This window comes from Oncorhynchus gorbuscha, linkage group LG04, assembly GCF_021184085.1.
Source record: "Oncorhynchus gorbuscha isolate QuinsamMale2020 ecotype Even-year linkage group LG04, OgorEven_v1.0, whole genome shotgun sequence".
Lineage (NCBI taxonomy): Eukaryota > Metazoa > Chordata > Actinopteri > Salmoniformes > Salmonidae > Oncorhynchus > Oncorhynchus gorbuscha.
In genome coordinates, this window is record NC_060176.1 from 25,945,673 (window position 1) to 25,968,601 (window position 22,929).

General features: G+C 42.8%; 1 protein-coding gene across 2 annotated transcripts; it reads left to right on the forward strand.

The window, feature by feature from the left end:
* The first annotated feature begins 8,531 nt into the window (after positions 1-8,531).
* On the forward strand, positions 8,532-21,607 carry LOC124033885 (adhesion G-protein coupled receptor G5-like). 2 transcript variants are annotated; one of them, XM_046346273.1, is made up of 14 exons: positions 8,532-8,967; positions 15,709-15,803; positions 15,915-16,376; positions 16,532-16,583; positions 16,962-17,076; positions 17,249-17,371; positions 17,537-17,665; positions 18,298-18,340; positions 18,841-18,947; positions 19,073-19,188; positions 19,475-19,734; positions 19,865-19,964; positions 20,085-20,365; positions 20,799-21,607. In XM_046346273.1, exons 2-14 carry the CDS (start codon positions 15,737-15,739, stop codon positions 20,915-20,917), a joined length of 1,974 nt encoding a protein of 657 aa, XP_046202229.1. In that variant the 5' UTR covers positions 8,532-8,967; positions 15,709-15,736; the 3' UTR covers positions 20,918-21,607. The 2 variants fall into 2 exon arrangements, with proteins under 2 accessions (XP_046202229.1, XP_046202230.1); XM_046346274.1 differs by having other exon boundaries at positions 8,533-8,967; positions 15,930-16,376.
* The last annotated feature ends 1,322 nt before the right edge of the window (positions 21,608-22,929 follow it).

A 22,929-nucleotide genomic window follows, 5' to 3' on the forward strand; every position in this document is an offset into this window, starting at 1 on the left:
GTTCTCTGTTTGTCTGTAGCGAGTTTGTTTTGTTTTGTGAAACCTACCATGGTTTGTTCCCCTGCTTCTGTTTTTTTGTCCTTCCCGGTTTTGACTGTTCTGCCTGGCCTGACCCTGAGCATGCCTGCCATTCTATACCTTGCCCCACCACAGTGACTGTACGTACATATCCCAACCAGAAGCCATGGATTACAGGCAACATCCGCATCGAGCTAAAGGATAGTGCTGCTGCTTTCAAGGAGCGGGAGACTAATCCGGACACTTATAAGAAATCCCACTATGCCCTCATACAAACTATCAAACAAGCAAAGAGTCAAAACAGGATTAAGATTGTATCATACTACACCAGCTCTGACGCTTGTCGGATGTGGCAGGGCTTTAAAACTATTACGGAGTAACGCAAGCCTATCAGATCAGATCAAATGCCTTTTATGCTCGCTTCGAGGCAAGCAACACTGAAGCATGCATGAAAGCATCAGCTGTTCTGGATGACTGTGTGGTAACGCTCTCGGTAGCCGATGTGAGCAAAACCTTTAAACAGTTCAACATTCACAAAGCTGCTAGGCCAGATGGTTTACCAGGATGTGTACTCAAAGCATGCGCAGAACAACTGTCAAGTTTCTTCACTGACATTTTCAACCTCTCCCTGACAGAGTCTATAATACCTACATGTTTCAAGCAGACTACCATAGTCCCTATGCCCAAGGAAGTGAAGGTAATATGCCTAAAGGATTAATGCCCCGTGGCACTCACGTTGGTAGCCATGAAGTGCTTTGAAAGGCTGGCCATGGCTCACATCAACAGCATCCCGGACACCCTAGATGCACTCCAATTCACATAACGCTCCAACAGATCCACAGATGGCTCAATCTTAATCACACTCCCCACTTCCCTTTCTCACCTGGACAAAAGGAACACCTATGTGAGAATGCTGTTCATTGACCACAGTTCAGCGTTCAACACCATAGTGCATTCGAAACTCATCACGTAGCTAAGGACTCTGGGACTAAATACCTCCCTCTGCAAATGGATCCTGAACTTCCTGACGGGCCGCCCCCAGGTGGAAAGAGTAAGCAACAACACATCTGCCACACTGATCCTTAACACTGGGGCCCCTCAGGGGTGTGTACTTAGTCCCCTCCTGTATTCCCTGTTCACCCACAACTACGTGGCCGAACACGACTCCAACACCATCATTAAGTTTGCTGATGTCATAACAGTGGTAGGCCTGATTACCGACAACGATGAGACGGCCTATAGGGAGGAGGTCAGAGAACTGGCGGTATGGTGCCAGGACAACAACCTCTCCCTCAATGTGAGCAAGACAAAGGAGCTGACAGCAGACTACAACTGGAAAAGGTGGACTGAACAGGCCCCCATTAACCTCTTGCTCCTACCTGGCACGCAGGCATCCCATCTAGACATCTGGAAATGCAAATGCGCTACGCTAAATGCTAATAGTGCTAGTTAAAACTCAAACGTTCATTAAAATACACATGCAGGGTATTGAATTAAAGCTACACTCGTTGTGAATCCAGGCAACAAGTCAGATTTTTAAAATGCTTTTCGGCGAAAGCATGAGAAGCTATTATCTGATAGCATGTAACACCCCAAAAGACCCGCAGGGGATGTAAACAAAATAATTAGCATAGTCGTCGCTACACAAACCGCACAAATAAAATATAAAACATTCATTACCTTTGACCATCTTCTTTGTTGGCACTCCTAGATGTCCCATAATCACTATTGGGTCTTTTTTTAATTAAATCTGTCCATATATAGCCTAGATATCGATCTATGAAGACTGTGATAAACGGAAAAAAATAGCGTCTTATAACGTAACGTCATTTTTTTAAATTAAAAAAGTCGACGATAAACTTTCACAAAACACTTCGAAATACTTTTGTAATGCAACTTTAGGTATTATTAAACGTTAATAAGCGATCAAATTGATCACGAGGCGAAGTATATTCTTTAGCTGTCCATCTGGAAAAAATGTCTGTGTAATTCTCAACCAAAATATCCGGTCGGAGACTGGAGGAAATGCGTTGCCTTGCGTCTGTTTGACCAAGAAACAAAGCCTAGGCAAATGACAAGACTCTAGACAACGTGTGGAAGCTGTAGGTATTGCAACCTCAGCCCCATTAAATGTGGTTCACCTTTATCAATGGGTTCAAGTCGCGCATGGATATATAATTCCATTTTCAGTGATCAGATTTTCCTGCTCTTTTCGATGAAACGCACGTTCTGTTATAGTCACATCCATGATAACCAGTACCAGTACACATACTAATCATATGCATATACTATATTCCTGGCATGAGCAGCAGGGCGCTGAAATGTTGCGCGATTTTTAACAGAATGTTCGAAAAAGTAGGGGGTAGGAGTAACAGGTTAACATCGAAGGGGTTGTAGTGGAGCGGGTCTAAAGTTTCAAGTTTCTTGCTGTCCACATCACCATCTAACTATCATGGTCCAAACATACCAAGACAGTCATGAAGAGGGCACAACAAAACATTTTCCCCCTCAGGAGACTGAAAAGATTTGGCATGGGTCCCCAGATCCTCAAAAGGGTTCTACAGCTGCACCATCGAGAGCATCCTGACCGGTTGCATCACCGCTTAGTATGGCAACTGCTCGGCATCTGACCATAAGGCACTACAGGGGGTAGTGCGAACAGACCAGTACCTCACTGGGTACCAGAGCGCCAAGTCTTGGACCAAAAGGCTCCTCAACAGCTTCTACCCCCAAGTCATAAGACTGCTGAACAATTCATAAAATCGCCACCAGACAATTTACATTGCCCCCCCCCCCTTTGCACACTGCTGCTACTCACGATTTGTGTGTTACCTATGCATAGTCACTTCACCCCCACCTACATGTACAGATTACCTCAACGAGCCTGTACCCCTGCACGCTGACTCGGTACTGGTGCCCCCTGTATATAGCCTTATGATTGTTATTCTTAGTGTTACCTTCTTTATTACTTTTTCTTTTAGTCTACCTGGTAAATATGTTCTTCTTCTTGAACTGCACTGTCGGTTAAGGGCTTGTAAGTAAGCATTGCACGGTAAAGTCTACACTTGTTGTACTTGGCACATGTGACAAATAAAGTTTGATTTTATTTTATTTGATTATTTACCCCTGCCTGCCCTGACCCTGAGACTGCCTGCCATTCTGGACCTTTTGCACCCTCTCCGGATTACTGACCTCTGTCTGCCTTTAATTAGTTGTTTGCCTGCCCCTGTACTAGAAATAAGCGTTTGTTTTTTCGACACTGTCTGCATCTGGGTCCTACCTTAAGCCTGACAGATGGTGTTGGAATCATGGGTAAATAGGCAGTACAGGAGGGGACTAAGCACACAACCCTGTGGGGCCCCCGTGTTGACAGTCAGCGTGGCAGATGTGTTGTTGGATAGCCTCACCACCAGGGGGCGGCCCGTCAGGAAGTCCAAGATATAGTTGTACATGTGAAAATCACATTTGCCATTTCACATGTAAGACAACTCCACATGTAACAATCTATCAATCACATGTGAACTTTTTTTTTACATATGAAAAGTTTTTCACATATGAAACAAATTGAAACAAATTTGATTTTCACATATGCTTGTTTATCACATATAAACGTACAATTCCACGTGGAAGTGAGATTTTCCACAATACTATACTTTTGATATCATGGATGGTTAGTCCTTGCATCCATAACATAGTCTATGGATTTGAGAGTGGTTGTATTTCTCCAGCCCCCTCCCTCAGCTTTTTACCAAAACTGTGTTAATGTTTAAATTAAGGATTTTTCCAATCCTCTTGTGATTGAGTTACTTTTGTGCCATTAATATCAAGCAGAAGTCGAGAACAAAATTGTTATTAGTATTGCAAACAAAAATAATGATATTGAAAGAAATTCAAAGATAAACCCCAAAGTATTGATAGCAAAAAAAATATTGCATGGAAATTATTTTTAAACACCAGAGCAAATTAATTGTAATGGAAAAAAAAAAATGTTTTCAGTGAATTTTTCAAAATGAAAATGCAATTAACCCCATCTCTGGTTATGTTACCCAGACCTTTGCATTCACTGCCTTTTCTCCAGGTGTAAGTTCTGGCATATTAATTTCAGCAACATAGCCCCCTGCATCCCACTGCTGGTTTGCCGCTGAAGCTAAGCAGGGTCGTCCCTAGATGGGACACCAGATGTAGATGGAATTGGTCAAAAATTAACATATGAAAAATACATGTGTTGGAAAAAAATCACGTGGGGAATTTATTTTTCACATGAGAAAAAAAAACAAATGTACGTATGAATCTTCACACAGGTCCGAAAACCACATGTTTTTTTACAAGTTTTTTTGTAAGGGGGGGTCAGGATCCTTATCAAGTAAGGCCAGATAATTGATCAGTTAAGCACATAATTTAATGTTTTTCATATAACCTAACTACACAGCACACCACAGTGAGGCAGCTGGGAAAGATGAGGAAATTAGTTTGGCGAGTGAGTGAGTAAGTATGGAGTGATATAATGGAAACATTTGCATGTTTACTCTGTAATCATGTAGACTTTACTCTCTTACTAGCAACAGAGCTGGTCTCCTCACGTTCTTACATCCTCCTCCGGGTCCGATGATTCTGAAACATACACACTACTCAGTAGCCATAAACCATAGCATTGGGATGAAATTACTCTTTTATCATAAGGACCAAAGTAAAATCCTATCAATATCACTATTTTGTGAGATTCGTTTTTTTAATGATACAGTACTCTAGTATAAGTGATACAGTCATTCAATGGCTAAACAAACTCTATCTATATGGTAATGGCTGTAATGAGGCAGCTCAGTGTCTGACTGACTGCAGAGAGAGAGCCTGGGGGAGGAGCAACAATGACAAGCTAGTCCCTGGGCACCCACCCGTCACCTTGGTGACAGGACACAGCAGATGATAAACTTATGTAATCGCAGGGTCGTTCAGGGTCCTAGTGAGTCCCTATGTTCAGTTAAAATCGTATTAATAATGCAGGGGAAGTCTTTGTCAGTCCAAGCAAAACCTTTGCCATCTGTCTACAGTGGGTTGTAATTGTGAGAGATGCCACTGAACACGGGGCAAACCACACCAGACAGTCAGTCAGCTACAATGTTACTTCCCTCTGTGGCCAGACACAGACAAACCTAGAGAAAAGACATAGAGGGGGGGGGGGTGAGGGGGGAGAGAGGGGTGAGAGAGAGCGAGAGAGAGAGTGTAAGAGAAAGACAAGGCATATCCAGAGAATGGAGAAAGGACGGATAGGGAGACATGGAAAATGAGATGCTAGCTACCGCCTCAGGACAGAAATTCTCAACAGGAGAGGGTGGGGAAGGGGGAAGAACATTTGTTATTCTGCTTTTTAAATAAGATAACAGGGGCGGATGAATGGAAGATAAAAAATGTAAGCAACCTAATTGAAAACATCAAATTACCTATCATTGAAAATTCTTAAACCGATGCTTGGGAACATGTTGGAGCAGAATTTAGGATTGTCTTTCTTTATTCAAATGTTACATCATACCAGACACATATCATAAATTACACACAGATCATGTAGACTAGAGGGGAAGTGTTTGCCTTCTATCTAGAATAAGATATTCTTATCAGCATTTGACTGTTTAACTCCACCTGCCAGGAACTGTACAAACAGCCCCCAATAATCAGTACACACTCAACGACATTTTGAAGAACATAGGCTACAGTCTGGGACACACTACAATATGACCTGTAACTGTGTGGAGTCTCTCACATAAACAGATATTATCTCTCCTTTGAGGCAACCACCTGGATTTCCCCCACAGTCACTGTGGGTAGGAGGAGTTAGGCAAAACAGGCGTGGGAGTAGGGCTACAGGCGGTGGTTTTAAGAAGTCTGCTGGCACCTCATTGGCAGGCAGCCAGTCTCAATGGAATAACAACTACAATACATACATATGTAGTCATAATTGGGGCTGTGGGGACAATGAGGGCACACAAACTCAAGAGATGCCAAAAATATGTGATACCAAAGTGTAGTGAACTCAGTATTACAGGTCCAAAATACTGTTACATCTTTGTTTGCTGTGAATGTGGCTTTGATGTGGCTTGAGGTGCTATAACCATTGACTGGAGTTAGTGGTTGAGGCCCCAAATCACCCAAATTGCTATGAAAGCATTGACTTGGACAATAACAAGAGGAGGTCTCAGAGGAGGGGAGTCCAAGTGTCTTAGTTTGCATCCATCAAATCTTTAATAGGGTAAGACCTAAGACACATTGTTGTGTGTGCGTGTGTGTGTGCGTGGAACCCTAGGCACAATGCATCAGTGTTATTACCTTGGGGCGCCATGGCATTCCAGGAGTGAGGGAAGGAGAAAGGGTGTGAGGAGTGTAACAAAAGTATCTCGGAGCATAAGGCACCTGCTGTATTTTAGCCATAGCTGTGGGTGTGTAAGTGTACGAAGGAAATCTACCTGATACTCTCTGAGGTGATACGGGATGTTTTAAGCTTTGAGCTTCAGAGCATTAACGACTGAATGTAACCTCCTGCAAATGACATGATGTTCAAAGGAAGGTTTGAGGAAGTGTAGCTTCTTTCAACACCAAGTTCACATCAAATTTACACCTTTTTTTAGAAATGACAGACAATATTTTCACAAGCGGGTAAAAGCAAAGCACATTTGTGTTTTGATATTTTTTTTTATGAAAGATTGAAGGTGAAAACCAGAATTGCAGAATGTTGGAGTCCAGACAGAGGCCGCCAAACCTATAAAGGCTTGTAGCTGAGCTGACTCATCATTACATATTGGTCTCCCAGTGAAAACTACACCAACATGCAATTTTAACATTTCACAAAGACCATTACTGTTTTACAACTCTTTAACAAATGACAGACGTTCTATAACAGATGATAGGCATTTGTGTGTGTGTGTGAGCGCTGAGGAACAATTGTGAAGTTGTTGTGTGTGAGCGCGGAGGAACCATTGTGAAGTTGTTGTGTGTGAGCGCCGAGGAACCATTGTAAAGTTGTTGTGTGTGAGCGCCGAGGAACCATTGTGAAGTTGTTGTGTGTGAGCGCAGAGGAACCAATGTAAAGTTGTTGTGTGTGAGCGCCGAGGAACAATTGTAAAGTTGTTGTGTGTGAGCGCCGAGGAACCATTGTGAAGTTGTTGTGTGTGAGCGCAGAGGAACCAATGTAAAGTTGTTGTATGTGAGCGCCGAGGAACCATTGTGAAGTTGTTGTGTGTGAGCGCCGAGGAACCATTGTGAAGTTGTGTGTGAGCGCCGAAGAACCATTGTGAAGTTGTTGTGTGTGAGCGCCGAGGAACCATTGTGAAGTTGTTGTGTGTGAGCGCCGAGGAACCATTGTGAAGTTGTTGTGTGTGAGCGCCGAGGAACCATTGTGAAGTTGTTGTGTGTGAGCGCCGAGGAACCATTGTGAAGTTGTTGTGTGTGAGCGCCGAGGAACCATTGTGAAGTTGTTGTGTGTGAGCGCCGAGGAACCATTGTGAAGTTGTTGTGTGTGAGCGCCGAGGAACCATTGTGAAGTTGTTGTGTGTGAGCGCCGAGGAACCATTGTGAAGTTGTTACTTAACTGACTGGCAGAGTTAATAGTGAAAAAACCTCATCATCAACCATCATAACCACTGTCTGTGTAAACTTCCTCTTTGTCTCTCATGGACATTTCTGCTTCCGTTTTTTTAACTCCTGGGGTAGGCTGGACAGTTATTGGGGTGTCGGGGTGCATGCAGTGCTGGACGGGCAGCCAGTTGTGACCCTCAACTGTAGCCCCCTATGCCTATATGTATTCTGTATTGTTCTATTCCCGATACCAACCACAAAAAAAACAAGCCACAGAGAATCAGTAGGCCCCTTTCGTCACCGGCGAAATGGGACTTATCCGTATCTCGTTGAGGGCAACAGCCATAAAATAAAACGGTCAAATTCTTCCACTCCACATATCAGACAAGTATCCCTTTGTTGGCTTTTTGTCTTCCCATGCGCACATCCTCTTGTATGGACAGCTGAAGACTCTACATCATTCTCTCTCTCTCTCTCCGTCCTGTCAAAAGGTTTTTCATTGAGAAATGTGACTTGCCAAAATGCCAAATGTCAAAGTCAAAGTGTCTACAGGTAATTGTTACCCATGGTTAAACATTAACTTGGCACAATATCACAGTTGGCTAGCCTACTGCTGATAACCTTGGGGAAATATGCACTATTGTAAAGTGGCTGTTCCACTGGATGTCATAAGGTGAATGCACCAATTTGTAAGTCGCTCTGGATAAGAGCGTCTGCTAAATGACTTAAATGTAAATGTAAATGTAAATAACAGAGCATAACAAAATAAATAAGTACATTTTACATCAGTTCTCTAAGAAAACGTACAGAAAGCCAGAGCTAGGAACACGTTATAGCCTAAAATACATTGTATAGTGAATAGCCTATTTTCTATTCTTCTTCTAGAGAAAAAACTCACAACAGTTGCCCCTCCTCTTAACAAACACCCACAGGCAGTCTGGCGCTCGCACCTTGTCAGTGCTGACAGCTATTCTCTAAGGGTTATATACAGGGTTAGGCAGCTCAAACAACACTGGAACCTTTTCTATGTGGCTGTACTGTGTAGCCCGGGTGCCGGTGCAGTGTCTGATGTGCTGAAGTGTCTGGTAGTTGCCAAAATGACATTTAAAAATAGCCGAGTCTTTGAAAGATAAACTTCCAGTCATGTATGTCTGAGCTCCTTTTCACACGCTGCTGTGGCTGTCTGAGTTTCTGGGAAGAATCCGGTTTCTTTTCGCCTTCCACTTCACACAGACCGTTTCTGTTTCTGTCACTATCGTATAGCGAAGCCTATAGTCCGCGTGGGCATTTGTGAAGAGCACCGTTCATAGGGAGACAAACATCTTTAGACATCGACGGAAAACCATAACCAACACTTTTAGCAGACGAGTTCCCGACTGTGTAAAGGTAAAAACAACTTTTTTTTACTGCACTAATCTGTGATATTCTATTTCTTTCCTAATTTCACCATAACGTGTGTGTAGCCTACCGGTTAATACATTCAGTGTGGAGACAATGGATGTATTGACAAAGCAGAGGCAGGTGTTTCTATGTTTTAAAGGTCTAATAGTGAACCTCAGATTTGGCCTGCTTCACATTGTGCTAAATTAGGCTACAACCCGTTACAAACCAGTTCTTACATTTGTGTTGTTGATAGTTATCAAGTCAAGGTTAACATATTCATTTCTTTGTCAGATTGACCGATACAGTAGACAAAAATAAATTGCTCTGAAGTATGTGACAGTTGATTTTGCCTAAATTTCTTCCGAATTGTATCTGTTCCTACTTTTTAGTAGGCGTAATTGTAATGGTATTACTTATTACTATTATGAAATGCAGAATCAAAGGATGAGGTGCTGCTAGTATTTTCAACAATGCTTGGATGATGGTTTTGGTGCAGTTTAATGTTTGCCCACTTCCTTGACAGTTTGGCAAAATAATACAGTTCAGAATAAGCTATATGGAATTGTTTTAAGAAGGTCATACCAAGGATCATTTAGCTATTTGAATTAGAATTTTAAGTATAAAAAAATATGCTAAAAATTATTTGATGAAAAATTCAATTTGGCCTTACTGCCATTAGCACATACAAATGCATTGAGTAACATATTCACTACATGGAACAACAGATAGTCCCCCCCCAAAAAATCTAAAGGAAGTTTGTTCTGAAGTGTCTCTCCTATATCTGAGAGATATAAGAAACATCAGGGAAAATATATATAGTTAATTCGGAAAGTATAAAGACCCCTCGACCTTTTCCACATTTTGTTACGTTACAGCCTTATTTTCTAAAATTGGTTAATTACGCACCTCTCTTATTCAGAGGGGTTGGGTTAAATGCGGGAAGACACATTTCAGTTGAAGGCATTCAGTTCTACAACTGACTAGGTCTCCCCCTTTCCCCTTAATATACATTACCAGTCAAAAGTTTGGACACACCTACTCATTCAAGGGTTTTTCTTCCATTTACTATTTTCTACATTGTAGAATAATTGTGAAGACATCAAAACTATGAAATAACACATGTGGAATCATGTAGTAAACAAAAAGTGTTAAACAAATCAAAATATTTTAGATTCTTCAAGGTAGCCACCTTTTGCCTTGATGACAGCTTTGCACACTCTTGCAATTCTCTCAACCAGCTTCACCTGGAATACTTTTCCAACAGTCTTGAAGGAGTTCCCACATATACTGAGCACTTGTTGCCTGCTTTTCCTTCCCTCTCCGGTCCAACTCATCCCAAACCATCTCAATTGGGTTGAGGTTGGTTGCTTGTGGAGGCCAGGTCATCTGATGCAGCACACCATCACTCTCCTTCTTGGTCAAATAGCCATTACAAAGCCTGGAGGTGTGTTTGGTCATTGTCCTGTAGAAAAACAAATGATAGTCCCACGAAGCACAAACCAGATGGGATGGTGTATCGCTGCAGAATGCTATGGTACCCATGCTGTTTAAGTGTGGCTTGAATTCTATATAAATCACAGACAGTGTCACCAGCAAAGCACCATCATACCTCCTCCTCCATGCTTCACGGTGGGAACTACACATGTGGAGATGATCCATTCACCTACTCCGTGTCTCACAAAGACACGGTGGTTGAAACCAAAAATCTCACATTTGGACCGGTCTAATGTACATTGCTCTTGTTTCTTGGCCAAAGCAAGTCTCTTCTTCTTGTTGCTGTCCTTTAATAGTGGTTTCTTTGCAGCAATTTGACCATGAAGGCCTGATTCACGCAGTCTCCTCTAAACAGTTGATGTTGCTTGAACTCTGTGAAGCATTTATTTGGGCTGCAATCTGAGGTGCAGTTAACTGTAATTAACTTATCCTTTGCAGCAGAGGTAACTCTGTGTCTTCCTTTCATGTGGTGGTCCTCAAGCCGCCAGTTTCATCATAGTGCTTAATGGTTTTTGCGACTGCGCTTGAAGAAACTTTCAAAGTTCTTGACATTTTCAGGATTGACTCATGTCTCATGTCTTGATTCATGTCTTAAAGTAATGATGGATTGTCATTTCTCTTTGGTTATTTGAGCTGTTCATGCCATAATATGGACTTGGTATTCTACCAAATAGGGCTATCTTCTGTGTACCACCCCTTCCTTGTCACAATTGGCTCAAACACATTAAAAAGGAAAGAAATTCCACAAATGTACTTTTAACAAGGCACACCTGTTAATTGAAATGAATTTCAGGTGACTACCTTATGAAGCTTATGATGTCTTCACTATTATTCTACAATGTAGAAAATAGTAAATCATTTAGAAAATATGAAAAAATAATACCCCATAATGACAAAGCAAAAACAGGTTTTTATACATTTTTGCAAATGTATTAAAAATAAAAACAGGAAATATTATATTTATATAAGTATTCAGACCGCTTACTCAGTACTTTGTTGAAGCACCTTTGGCAGCGATTACAGCCTAGAGTATTCTTGGGTATGACGCTACAAGCTCGGCACACCTTTATCTGTGGGGTTTCACCCATTCTTCTCTGCAGATCCTCTCAAGCTCTGCCAGGTTGGATGGGGAGCGTCGCTGCACAGCTATAATCAGGACTCTCCAGAGATGTTCGATTGGGTTCAAGTCCGGACTCTGGCTAGGCCGCTCAAAGACATTCAGAGACTCCTGTGTTGTCTTGGCTGTGTGCTTAGGGTTATTGTCCAGTTGGAAGGTGAACCTTCACCCCAGTCTGAGGTCCTGAGCTCTCTGGAGCAGGTTTTCATAAAGGATCTCTCTTTACTCCGTTACCCTCTCTTCACTCCGCTCTTTCCCTCGATCCGGACTAGTCTTATGCTATGTTTTCTCTTCTCAGACAAAAGGTGGTGGAGTAAAGCTTGTTGCATGTCTGTCTGACTCTCACTTGCTTTGACTGCTTTGCCACTCCAAGCTATACTACTCTGAAGTGGTATACAGATGCATTCAGTGACAGACAGGGTGAATCACTGATGTTGAAGACATCAAAATACTGCAGCTGAAAGAAATGTTGAACCAGAGTTCATTGGATAGGGCAAGTTTCAATTGAAGCCACAGTGTCACACAAATGCAGCATCTTTGAAAGTAACGGGTGAAAAGAGTGGGGAAGTGTGAAAAATTGCGTGTGCGAATTTACCCGTCTCATCAGAATGATCAAAATGGAAATTTGAGTTTCTTACACAATGGTATGACTAATTCTTGTCACCAAGCTCATGCATTATGTGGCTAGCTACTATACAACATGCTTTGGCCTTGAGCATTTATGACTGTATGAACTGTGTCAACACGCACACACAAACACGCGCGCACAAAGTTGAGAAGTGAAAAGGGACATTCTTTCACTGCGTTGAAGCCCTCGGCTTGAACAATGGAGAGGGGGTGGGAGCAGGGACTGGGTGGAGGTCGGGTTCGCCCTTCTCAAACAGACGAGAACTGAGCACCTTGTGTGCACTTGTTGATTATGTGAAGTCTGATTATGCGGTGTGGGGGGGGGACTGTGCATTTCTTATAAGTGTATTCCAACGAATTCCTAACTGGAATTACACAATGCACTACTTGTAAAGTACAAAACTGTAGTATGGCTTATCAGTAGTATGATCTGTTTGCCAAGAGGGCCACGCTCAGAGTGGAAGAACGAGTGGTTGGAAATGGAGAAGAGTAGTATTGCAGACTTGTGTGACCGGACCCCACTGTGTTAGATTATGTGTGAGATATGTTCTGAGCATAGGACAAATATTGTGTAGGGAGGCAAGATAGGTAAAGACTTGGTTATAAACTCCACTCAGAGGAGAAAAGTGTGTTGAAATGGAGAAGTTCCTCAACACCTGAAACGGGGAAGTCGGGGAAGATACGCCTTATTAAAAATACACTTTTGTTGCAACTCTCTCACCACATAGGGGAAATACAGAGACCACAATTTTTTATATATTTTTTATTTCACCTTTATTTAACCAGGTAGGCTATTTGAGAACAAGTTCTCATTTGCAACTGCGACCTGGCCAAGATAAAGCATAGCAGTGTGAACAGACAACACAGAGTTACACATGGAGTAAACAATTAACAAGTCATTAACACAGTAGAAAAAAAGGGGAGTCTATATACAATGTGTGCAAAAGGCATGAGGAGGTAGGCGAATAATTACAATATTGCAGATTAACACTGGAGTGATAAATGATCAGATGATCATGCACAGGTAGAGATATTGGTGTGCAAAAGAGCAGAAAAGTAAATAAATAAATAAATAAACTGTTGGGATGAGGTAGGTGAAAATGGGTGGGCTATTTACCAATAGACTATGTACAGCTGCAGCGATCGGTTAGCTGCTCAGATAGCTGATGTTTGAAGTTGGTGAGGGAGATAAAAGTCTCCAACTTCAGCGATTTTTGCAATTCGTTCCAGTCACAGGCAGCAGAGTACTGGAACGAAAGGCGGCCGAATGAGGTGTTGGCTTTAGGGATGATCAGTGAGATACACCTGCTGGAGCGCTTGCTACGGATGGGTTTTGCCATCGTGACCAGTGAACTGAGATAAGGCGGAGCTTTACCTAGCATGGCCTTGTAGATGACCTGGAGCCAGTGGGTCTGGCGACGAATATGTAGCGAGGGCCAGCCGACTAGAGCATACAAGTCGCAGTGGTGGGTGGTATAAGGTGCTTTAGTGACAAAACGGATGGCACTGTGATAGACTGCATCCAGTTTGCTGAGTAGAGTGTTGGAAGCAATTTTGTAGATGACATCGCCGAAGTTGAGGATCGGTAGGATAGTCAGTTTTACTAGGGTAAGCTTGGCAGCGGGAGTGAAGGAGGCTTTGTTGCGGAATAGAAAGCCGACTCTTGATTTGATTTTCGATTGGAGATGTTTGATATGAGTCTGGAAGGAGAGTTTGCAGTCTAATCTTAGTCCTCTTTATACTACACTGCTTTGACGACGCAAACTAGTCCCAGGAAATATACTTTTGTATATTTAGACATATCTCTAGACAGATCTAGATTCAAATCTGTCTTCAAGAGATGTCTTCCACACTGAGGTCCTGTGGGAGACATCTACACCACATACCCCCCTCTGAGTCATAGAGCATAAAGATAATGTCCCTGCAAGAATTACCTTAACTTAATACCAGTAGACAGCATTTTTTTCTGTTAGCAAATTTGTAAAGTAAAGGCTTTAAAAATATCCACACAAATATTTGTGAATAATATCATTGCATTAATCAAGTGTGCAACACTATGCACAATATGGTTTAGATGAGAAGCTCCTGTATAGTTTGAATTGGTTTTCCTTATTTTTGTTTGTCTATACACTATGGTATCTACGGTATGCTTATAGCTGCACTCACACATGAAGCAGTAACCACATATGAGGCTAGTGTGAACAGAAAAGTTGTAATCTGATGTTGAAAAGAGATAGATCTACCAATGTAGTGGAATCCACCCTTAACTAGCTTCCATGTGTCGTTACCGACTGGAAATCCACACTACTTTTTTAGCATAAAATAAAATATGGGTGAAGTAGGCAAGAATTTCCTTTATGTTTCACCATCAGACCTGCATAATTCTTACATAAAACATGTGTTTATTAGGCCAAATTAAACATTGTTACATTTTACCCAAGTGATCTGTTCTTTCAATTTGTAGTCTATGACATTTCAGATTTACATATAATAATTTCTCACAAAGTAGTTTGGATGTAGTGAACTACTTTTCCCAAGTAACTTTAAATAAGTAAACTATCATTTTCTTCAGGGTAGCTTTAGTGTAGCTTCATTTCTTCCAGTGGGATATTTCTATACACTCTTAGAAAAAAAGGGTGCTCTCTAGAACCTTAAAGGGTTCTTTGGCTGTCCCCATAGGAGAACCCTTTGAAGAACCCTTTTTGGTTGCAGGTAGAACTCTTCTGGATTCCATGTAGAACCTTTTATACAGAGGGTTCTACCTGGAACCAAAACGAGTTATTCTTTAGGGACAGCTGAAGAACCCTTTTCAAACCCTTTTTTAAAAGAAGCTTCACTAACACTTAAAATTGTACACAGGTAGGTCACATGTCTGCCACTACAGCTCAGTTGGAATTGAAATGAAAGACTGTGGCGTGTGTCTGTGGGAAGATGTGTCGATCACCATGGCTGCAGCCACATGGGTTGTACACGTCTTCTGCAGAATAGCTAATGTGATATATTTTCGTTCTCAGACAGGGAATTAGTGTGAATACAGTGAATTGGCATTGCGTTCATTGGTAAGTCTGCATCTGTGAGACCTCAGAACACACACTTGTCATCGAAGACAGTGAAAACAAGACACACTGAATGGTGTCTACGGGACTGATGGAAGTAAAACGGTGTTCTCATTGATAAGAACTCAAGAAAGGACACCGAATGTATTTTTAAGAGTGACCAAATGTTTTTGTTGATAAGGAAATAGTTCATTATATTTAAAAAATAAGAATAAGTGTATCTAAGAAGAGGAATGATGTCTATGAGATGTGTTGTTTAGAGAATACAGTATAAATAATGAGATAATTGCCCCTGGAAGGAATGGTACAGATATGTGTTTGAAAGAGTGACTGCAGTCACCCTTGGACAGATCTATCCTGCTTTTCACGGAGAGAAGTGTCTGGAACACTAATTAAAGTTGAGTTGTACTCATGTTTTACAACTGTGTTGTTCTTCTTGCCATTTTATAGAGGTCAAAGGTGAAACCATACAGTAACAATGGGGCCCAACCAGGGGTTTGGAGGGACCCTGTGGATGATCTTTCTCTTTACCCTTTTTGCATCAGGTAAGAGAACATTTTATTTGCAATGGTCTACAAATAAAGCAAAACACTGTATAAATTGAGAGGGATTCTGTTTCTTTAAAATTCCAAAAGTAAAACATAAATAATTCTCAGAAACTGTCCAAACAGGATCAGGGGAAAACGACAGGAACTTCAAAATGTGTGGAACCTGGCGCCATGGCAACGGGAAATTAACTCTGGCTCACGATTTTAAAAGGGGCTGTGGCAACATCACCATCTCAGCCAATGAGAGCTCCCTGTCCATCCATGGTCAGATAACTGCCCAATGTCAGAACTCTTCTGTCATCGAGCTGGGCCCGAGCCCAGAGGCAAGAGAGAGACCCTTCTGTATGTACTGGGAGCCACTTCTGGACCACCTCTGGGTAGAGGTGAATGGAAAGAACCACACTCTGTGCTGGTCGTCTGGTCTACAGGGGAACTGCTGCACTGACCTGTCCCAAGGCCAAAAATACGGGATTTCGATGTACGGGATACTCAACGCGACACAACAGGATGATATCATAAGTTACCAAATACACCCAGCCTATGGGTTTTTTGGCGGAATGATCAACTGCAGTAAGCAAACCGTTGAGTTATCTTGTCAGTTATATTGTCTGATGAGGAAATCAACTTTAATAAGTTATTGTTAATCTAACTACATTTTGGGTGTGTTATACAGTCTTGACAATATAAATACTGGACTGCTTCTGAATGGATTCTTTGCCTTTCAGAAAACGAGTTTTGTGATGAGGCGAGTCAGGGATCTGGTGATAAAGTGAACATGTAAGTTGTACCTCTTTGTTTTGAATTACACCCCTCCATGTCATCTCTCCAACTCCTTTATCCTCTATGGCTATGCATATCCTCTTGAGTTGACTAACCAGCATGACAAGATGTTGTTGTAGACATGTTTAGGGCAGTAGTGAAGTATGACGCAATCTATGATGAGTGAGCCGCAGAGCTTAGGCCACAAACCCCCAGAAAATGAGCTCAGTGTGAATAATGGGCGGGGTCTGGTTTGTACACAAAACTTCCATCTATTGTACAGCAGTTTCTATATCACCATCACATGCCCAAAAGTCATGTCTATATGTAATGCATAGAATCAACCTGTATGAGATAGATTGGGTTAAAAAATACTGTGTCTGTATTGGTCTGTAGGATAGAGGAGACAGTGATGAGGTCCAAGGTGCTGGGGAACGTGGTGCTGCCCTGTGCCATGAGCTCTGTGGTGGAGATGAAGGAAGGCTTTCAGGGCTACAACATCACTCTGCCTGTAAGACCACACACACACACACACACACACACACACACACACACACACACACACACACACACACACACACACACACACACACACACACACACACACACACACACACACACACACACACACACACACACATGTTATACGATTTGTATAAATAACTTGTGTTGGTATTGTGCAGGCACCTCGAGGAGTTCCTCCTCAAATGATTCCATCAGTTCACCTGCCTTCTTGTCTGAAACCTCCAGAAAAGAAAAAGGTCAAGGTTGTCTGCACCTACTTCAAAAACAGCACCTTTTTCCAGGTAAGAGCCAATGGGGTTTTCCACTTGGCTGCTACCCTAGTCTATGTAAGCTGTACATGACAGTTTTCACTAAAGCACCAAAACAGTCGTAGTCTGAGACTGGGTTTAATCGTTGTCCATAGACTATGAAGTGTAGTTGTGATTCTGGTTGTTGTGTGTTCACAGTGGCGTTCTAAGGCAAACCACAATGTCGTCAGGATTCTAGAAGATGTGGTAGGAATCACCGTGGAGAACGAGATCATCACCAACCTTACAGAGCCAATCAGGATTGGTTTCCATCATTCTGTCATACCAGTAAGTGTGTGCGTGCCTGACTGCGTGTGTCTTAGACTTGAAGTGCCGCCGTTTTTTTCCCCCTTGATGTATTTTACTGTCTCAAACTCTCCGAGCACAAACCCCTTTCAGAAGCGAAAGGAAACAAAAGTGGAAGATTTGTAGAAAAAAAAGTCTCTCATCTCAGAATGAGTCACTCTAGCAATTGTACTGTAGCAAGTAGCTTTTTATTCAATACTGTACATCACAGGGGTGTTGCCTCTGAGTACAGTAGATGTGTATTCTTAAACAGTTGTACAGTTAGAGTAAAGTTAACTTTCTGTTGTATGGTTGTAGTGTTTAGTGTTTCTGGACTTTATCTCAGCATGGCCTTTAGTGTTATCACTTTTAGATATTTTGAATGATACTGGTGCATCAGTTCAATTGAAAATGTTTTATTCAGGTCATTGTACACTTGATCCTTTCTGTTCAGTATGTGAGTCGGTCAACAGTAACACTTGTAAAATATGATTGCAGCTCATCTGCATGCCAGACAGATATACAGTATTTGGTATGTGTTGTTGTTCAGTATCCAGGTCACCATCTAGTGGTGACATTAAATATGTTAGTCCCTACTTGCCTCTCACCTCCCTTTTGTGACTTTTCTTTTTCAGACAAGTCACTCAAGAAAATGTGTTTCTTGGGACACAAAGAAAGGTTTGTAAAGAAACATGTTTAATCTTTGTTGCAATAATAGCGTATTTATTTGTATTATTATTTTTTGTATTGAATATAGATGATGTTTATTAATTATTAGAAACCAGGTCTTTCGAGCCCTGAATGCTGATTGGCTGAAAGCCGTGGTAAATGAGAAATTATAAACCAGGTAGTTTGACTCCTGGATGCTGATTGGCTGAAAGCTGTGGTATATCAGGCAATATACCACAGGTATGATGCGAAATTACTTGTTTACTGTTCTAATTATGTTGGTAAACAGTTTATAATAGCAATAAGGTACCTCTGGGGGTTGTGGTGTATGGTCAATATAGCATGGCTAAGGACTGTATCCAGGCACTTCTCGTTGCGTCGTGCCCTAAGCTGTGGTAGATTGGCTATATGGCTATATACCACACCACCTCGGGCCTTAATTCTTAATTATGCAGGGTTAGCATTTCCAGGTCTTGCTAAGGCTATTGGTATTGGTTTAATTGTTGCAGATCCAGCAGAGGTCACATGGAAAAAGGAAGGTTGTGAGACCATACAGAAAGGTGCAGAGGACACAGAATGCCGCTGTAATCATCTCACATACTTCGCCATCCTAGTGGTGAGCTATAACCTTTATCATGGAATATTTCCATGGGCAATCATTTGAATAAATCAATAACAACTAATCTCAAGTAGATTTGTAATAGTAGGCCTAAAATTGGTTTTGTCTTCTACTCACCTCAGCAATTGGAACCACGACCAGTGCGCCATCTGAAGGCTCTAACGGTCATTACATCAATGGGCTGTGCCGCTTCTACGTTGAGCTGTGTTGTCCTCATGATCTTCCTTAACAAACAGAGGTACTTCTGCGCAAGGATCTGTCTCCCTGCAGCCCGTCCTACCCATAATATCTCCTACCAGGCCTCAACATGTGACAATACTTCCTAATCATGTTGTGCAAATATCTCAGAGATCATGGGAAATTCCTAAATGTCTTAAAAAAAACAAGATATGAGTGATATTCGTTTCATAACAGTTACCCACACTCTCTTTGTCTATTTATTTCTCTCCCTCCAACCCTCCCTACCCCCTCCCTTCCCTCCCTCCCTCTCCCTAACTTTCTCTCCTCTTTTTGCACTGTGGCAGGAGAGAGATGAACCCGTCCACTGCGGTCCATCGAGGTCTGGCCATGGCACTGTTCCTTCTTAGCTTCCTCTTCTTCCTGACAGGGATTGTGGCCAACGTGGGAGGGAACAAGGCATGCTGTGTTTTTGGGGCGGCTCTCCACTATGCTCTGCTCAGTTCCTTCTCCTGGATGTCTATTGAAGGGTTACACACCTTTTGGTTGGTCTATGTAGTGTTCAGACCCTCCCCCAGTACTTACGTCTGGCACCTGGTTGGCTTTGGTGAGTGGAAACATACGCAAGTAATTGGTTTATATTCCACTGCTCATTGTTGGTAGATGAATACAATTGACTTGAGTACAACTTTAAGCCGTTGACTGTTACTGTACCATCATTTTCATCCTCTGTCCAGGTGTCCCAGCTGTTCCGGTCATTGTACTGCTTGCCATTGGAAAAGTCTACGGTGTGATAGAGGTTGTGTCCAGTGATGATGTCGACAACTCCTACTTGATGTGAGTGCACTTTGGATCTACTGCACCTGAAAGAGGAACAGTAGTTCAAGTTTGGACATTTGACTGAAGTGGTGAGTAAGTCAGCCCAGTGATTCATACTTTTTCACCATGGTCTTCTAGGTGCTGGATGGATGTCTCTCCAGACTCTGTGGGCCTACTAGCCCATTACTTCATCAACCTGACCTTCCTGGCTGTAGTGGTCCTCTCTGGTCTGATCATGCTCTTCCTGGTCCAGAGAAAGATCCAGAACCGAGACGAGTGGAGGAAGAACAAGGTGGCGTTCATCAGTATCTGGGGTCTCAGCTGCCTATTTGGGACCTCATGGGGCCTGGAATTCCTGGACTTTGGACAGCTCTCGGAGTTCATCCTCTTCCTTTTCTGCATCCTCAACTCCCTACAGGGTAGGTCCACCTCTATTGAGTCTAACAAAAGGTTCATATGGTCACATGACCAAAGGAGGCTGTCAGAGCCAACCGTCCATTGTGTTGCTTTGAAACAATGCCCTGTAAAAGTGTTCTGTTTCAGCAGCGTATCAGGAGAAAACCTCCCTGCAACCAGTCCGCTAGAAGTTCACCATAAAGCTGTACTTTATGGTGTGACCATTTTAACGACACCTATATGGATTTGTTTCCATGTCATTTGTTTCGCAACTGTTGAAATAAGTGACATTCAATACGGGTTTAGCTGTTACAAATAGCTTAGAATGATGTTGGTTATAGGCTGTTTTGATATCAGAATCTGGAATCTAATTCTGGAGCATAGACTCTTGCTTCTGTAAGGTGTTATTGGCCCATCACAGAACTAATCTGAAACATTCTGTGGTCTGTCCCATAGGTTTCTTCCTGATGCTTCGATTCTACATTCTTGATCGGATGCGGAAACAATCGGGATCTAGTTTGGATGGCAGCAGTAGCACAGCATCTTCCACCAGGCAACACATGCTACAGGAGTAGAGCTGAGCTGGGGTACATGGGATACCATATTTTTGTAGGGTAAAAGGAGGAGCAATGTACCAAACACTGTCACTCAGAACATTCCTACTCTGGGGTTGAGATTCAGAATATTGTACTGCACAAGCCATTTCCATACACATATTGGAGTGACTGTAAAAAACTACTGTCAAAATGAAAGCTTAAAGCTAAAATCTGCATAAGGTGAAACAGCGCCACTGGTTGCTCCAGGCGCATTTGTTAAAAAAAAACATTTTTTTGAATGGGGCAGAGATGCATCCTGCATCGTGGTAAAATAATAATATAGTACTCTGCTAATCTATCGCATATGCGATGATGTCAGAGGCCAAAAAGAAAACGGGTGTTCGTTGTTTGAAGTAACGTCTTTGTTGTTGTAATATTGCAAACGGATGTTGCAGTTTCATCGCTATGGATTCCAGCTTTTAAGTCCCAAGGCAACCCTTAAAATGGTTTTATTCTGTGTGCGTTTATTATTTAATAGATATCAGTCATTTCAAACTTTTGAGCCTCATCGTTTACCCATTCATCATGTTGTCAAATCCCATATGTAACAAACTTTCATACATAGTTTTAAAGAGAATGGCAGCCCATACATCAGTCATACGGATGTTAGAAGAAGTTAGATAAAACTGAAATGTGCTGTATGGGAGACATTCCAATTAAGATTGTGGATAATCTCTTGAACGTGCCGTCCTTGGTCAGCTCTCCCGCTATCTCTCTCAGAATGACCTTCTTGATCCAAATCAGTCAGGTTTCAAGACTAGTCATTCAACTGAGACTGCTCTTCTCTGTATCACGGAGGCGCTCCGCACCGCTAAAGCTAACTCTCTCTCCTCTGCTCTCATCCTTCTAGACCTATCGGCTGCCTTCGATACTGTGAACCATCAGATCCTCCTCTCCACCCTCTCCGAGTTGGGCATCTCTGGCGCGGCCCACGCTTGGATTGCGTCCTACCTGACAGGTCGCTCCTACCAGGTGGCGTGGCGAGAATCTGTCTCCTCACCACGCGCTCTCACCACTGGTGTCCCCCAGGGCTCTGTTCTAGGCCCTCTCCTATTCTCGCTATACACCAAGTTACTTGGCTCTGTCATAACCTCACATGGTCTCTCCTATCATTGCTATGCAGACGACACACAATTAATCTTCTCCTTTCCCCCTTCTGATGACCAGGTGGCGAATCGCATCTCTGCATGTCTAGCAGACATATCAGTGTGGATGACGGATCACCATCTCAAGCTGAACTTCGGCAAGACGGAGCTGCTCTTCCTCCCGGGGAAGGACTGCCCGTTCCATGATCTCGCCATCACGGTTGACAACTCCATTGTGTCCTCCTCCCAGAGTGCTAAGAACCTTGGCGTGATCCTGGACAACACCCTGTCGTTCTCAACTAACATCAAGGCGGTGGCCCGTTCCTGTAGGTTCATGCTCTACAACATCCGCAGAGTACGACCTTGCCTCACACAGGAAGCGGCGCAGGTCCTAATCCAGGCACTTGTCATCTCCCGTCTGGATTACTGCAACTCGCTGTTGGCTGGGCTCCCTGCCTGTGCCATTAAACCCCTACAACTCATCCAGAACGCCGCAGCCCGTCTAGTGTTCAACCTTCCCAAGTTCTCTCACGTCACCCCGCTCCTCCGCTCTCTCCACTGGCTTCCAGTTGAAGCTCGCATCCGCTACAAGACCATGGTGCTTGCCTACGGAGCTGTGAGGGGAACGGCACCTCAGTACCTCCAGGCTCTGATCAGGCCCTACACCCAAATAAGGGCACTGCATTCATCCACCTCTGGCCTGCTCGTCTCCCTACCACTGAGGAAGTACAGTTCCCGCTCAGCCCAGTCAAAACTGTTCGCTGCTCTGGCTCCCCAATGGTGGAACAAACTCCCTCACGACGCCAGGACAGCGGAGTCAATCACCACCTTCCGGAGACACCTGAAACCCCACCTCTTTAAGGAATACTTAGGATAGGATAAAGTAATCCTTCTCACCCCCTCCCC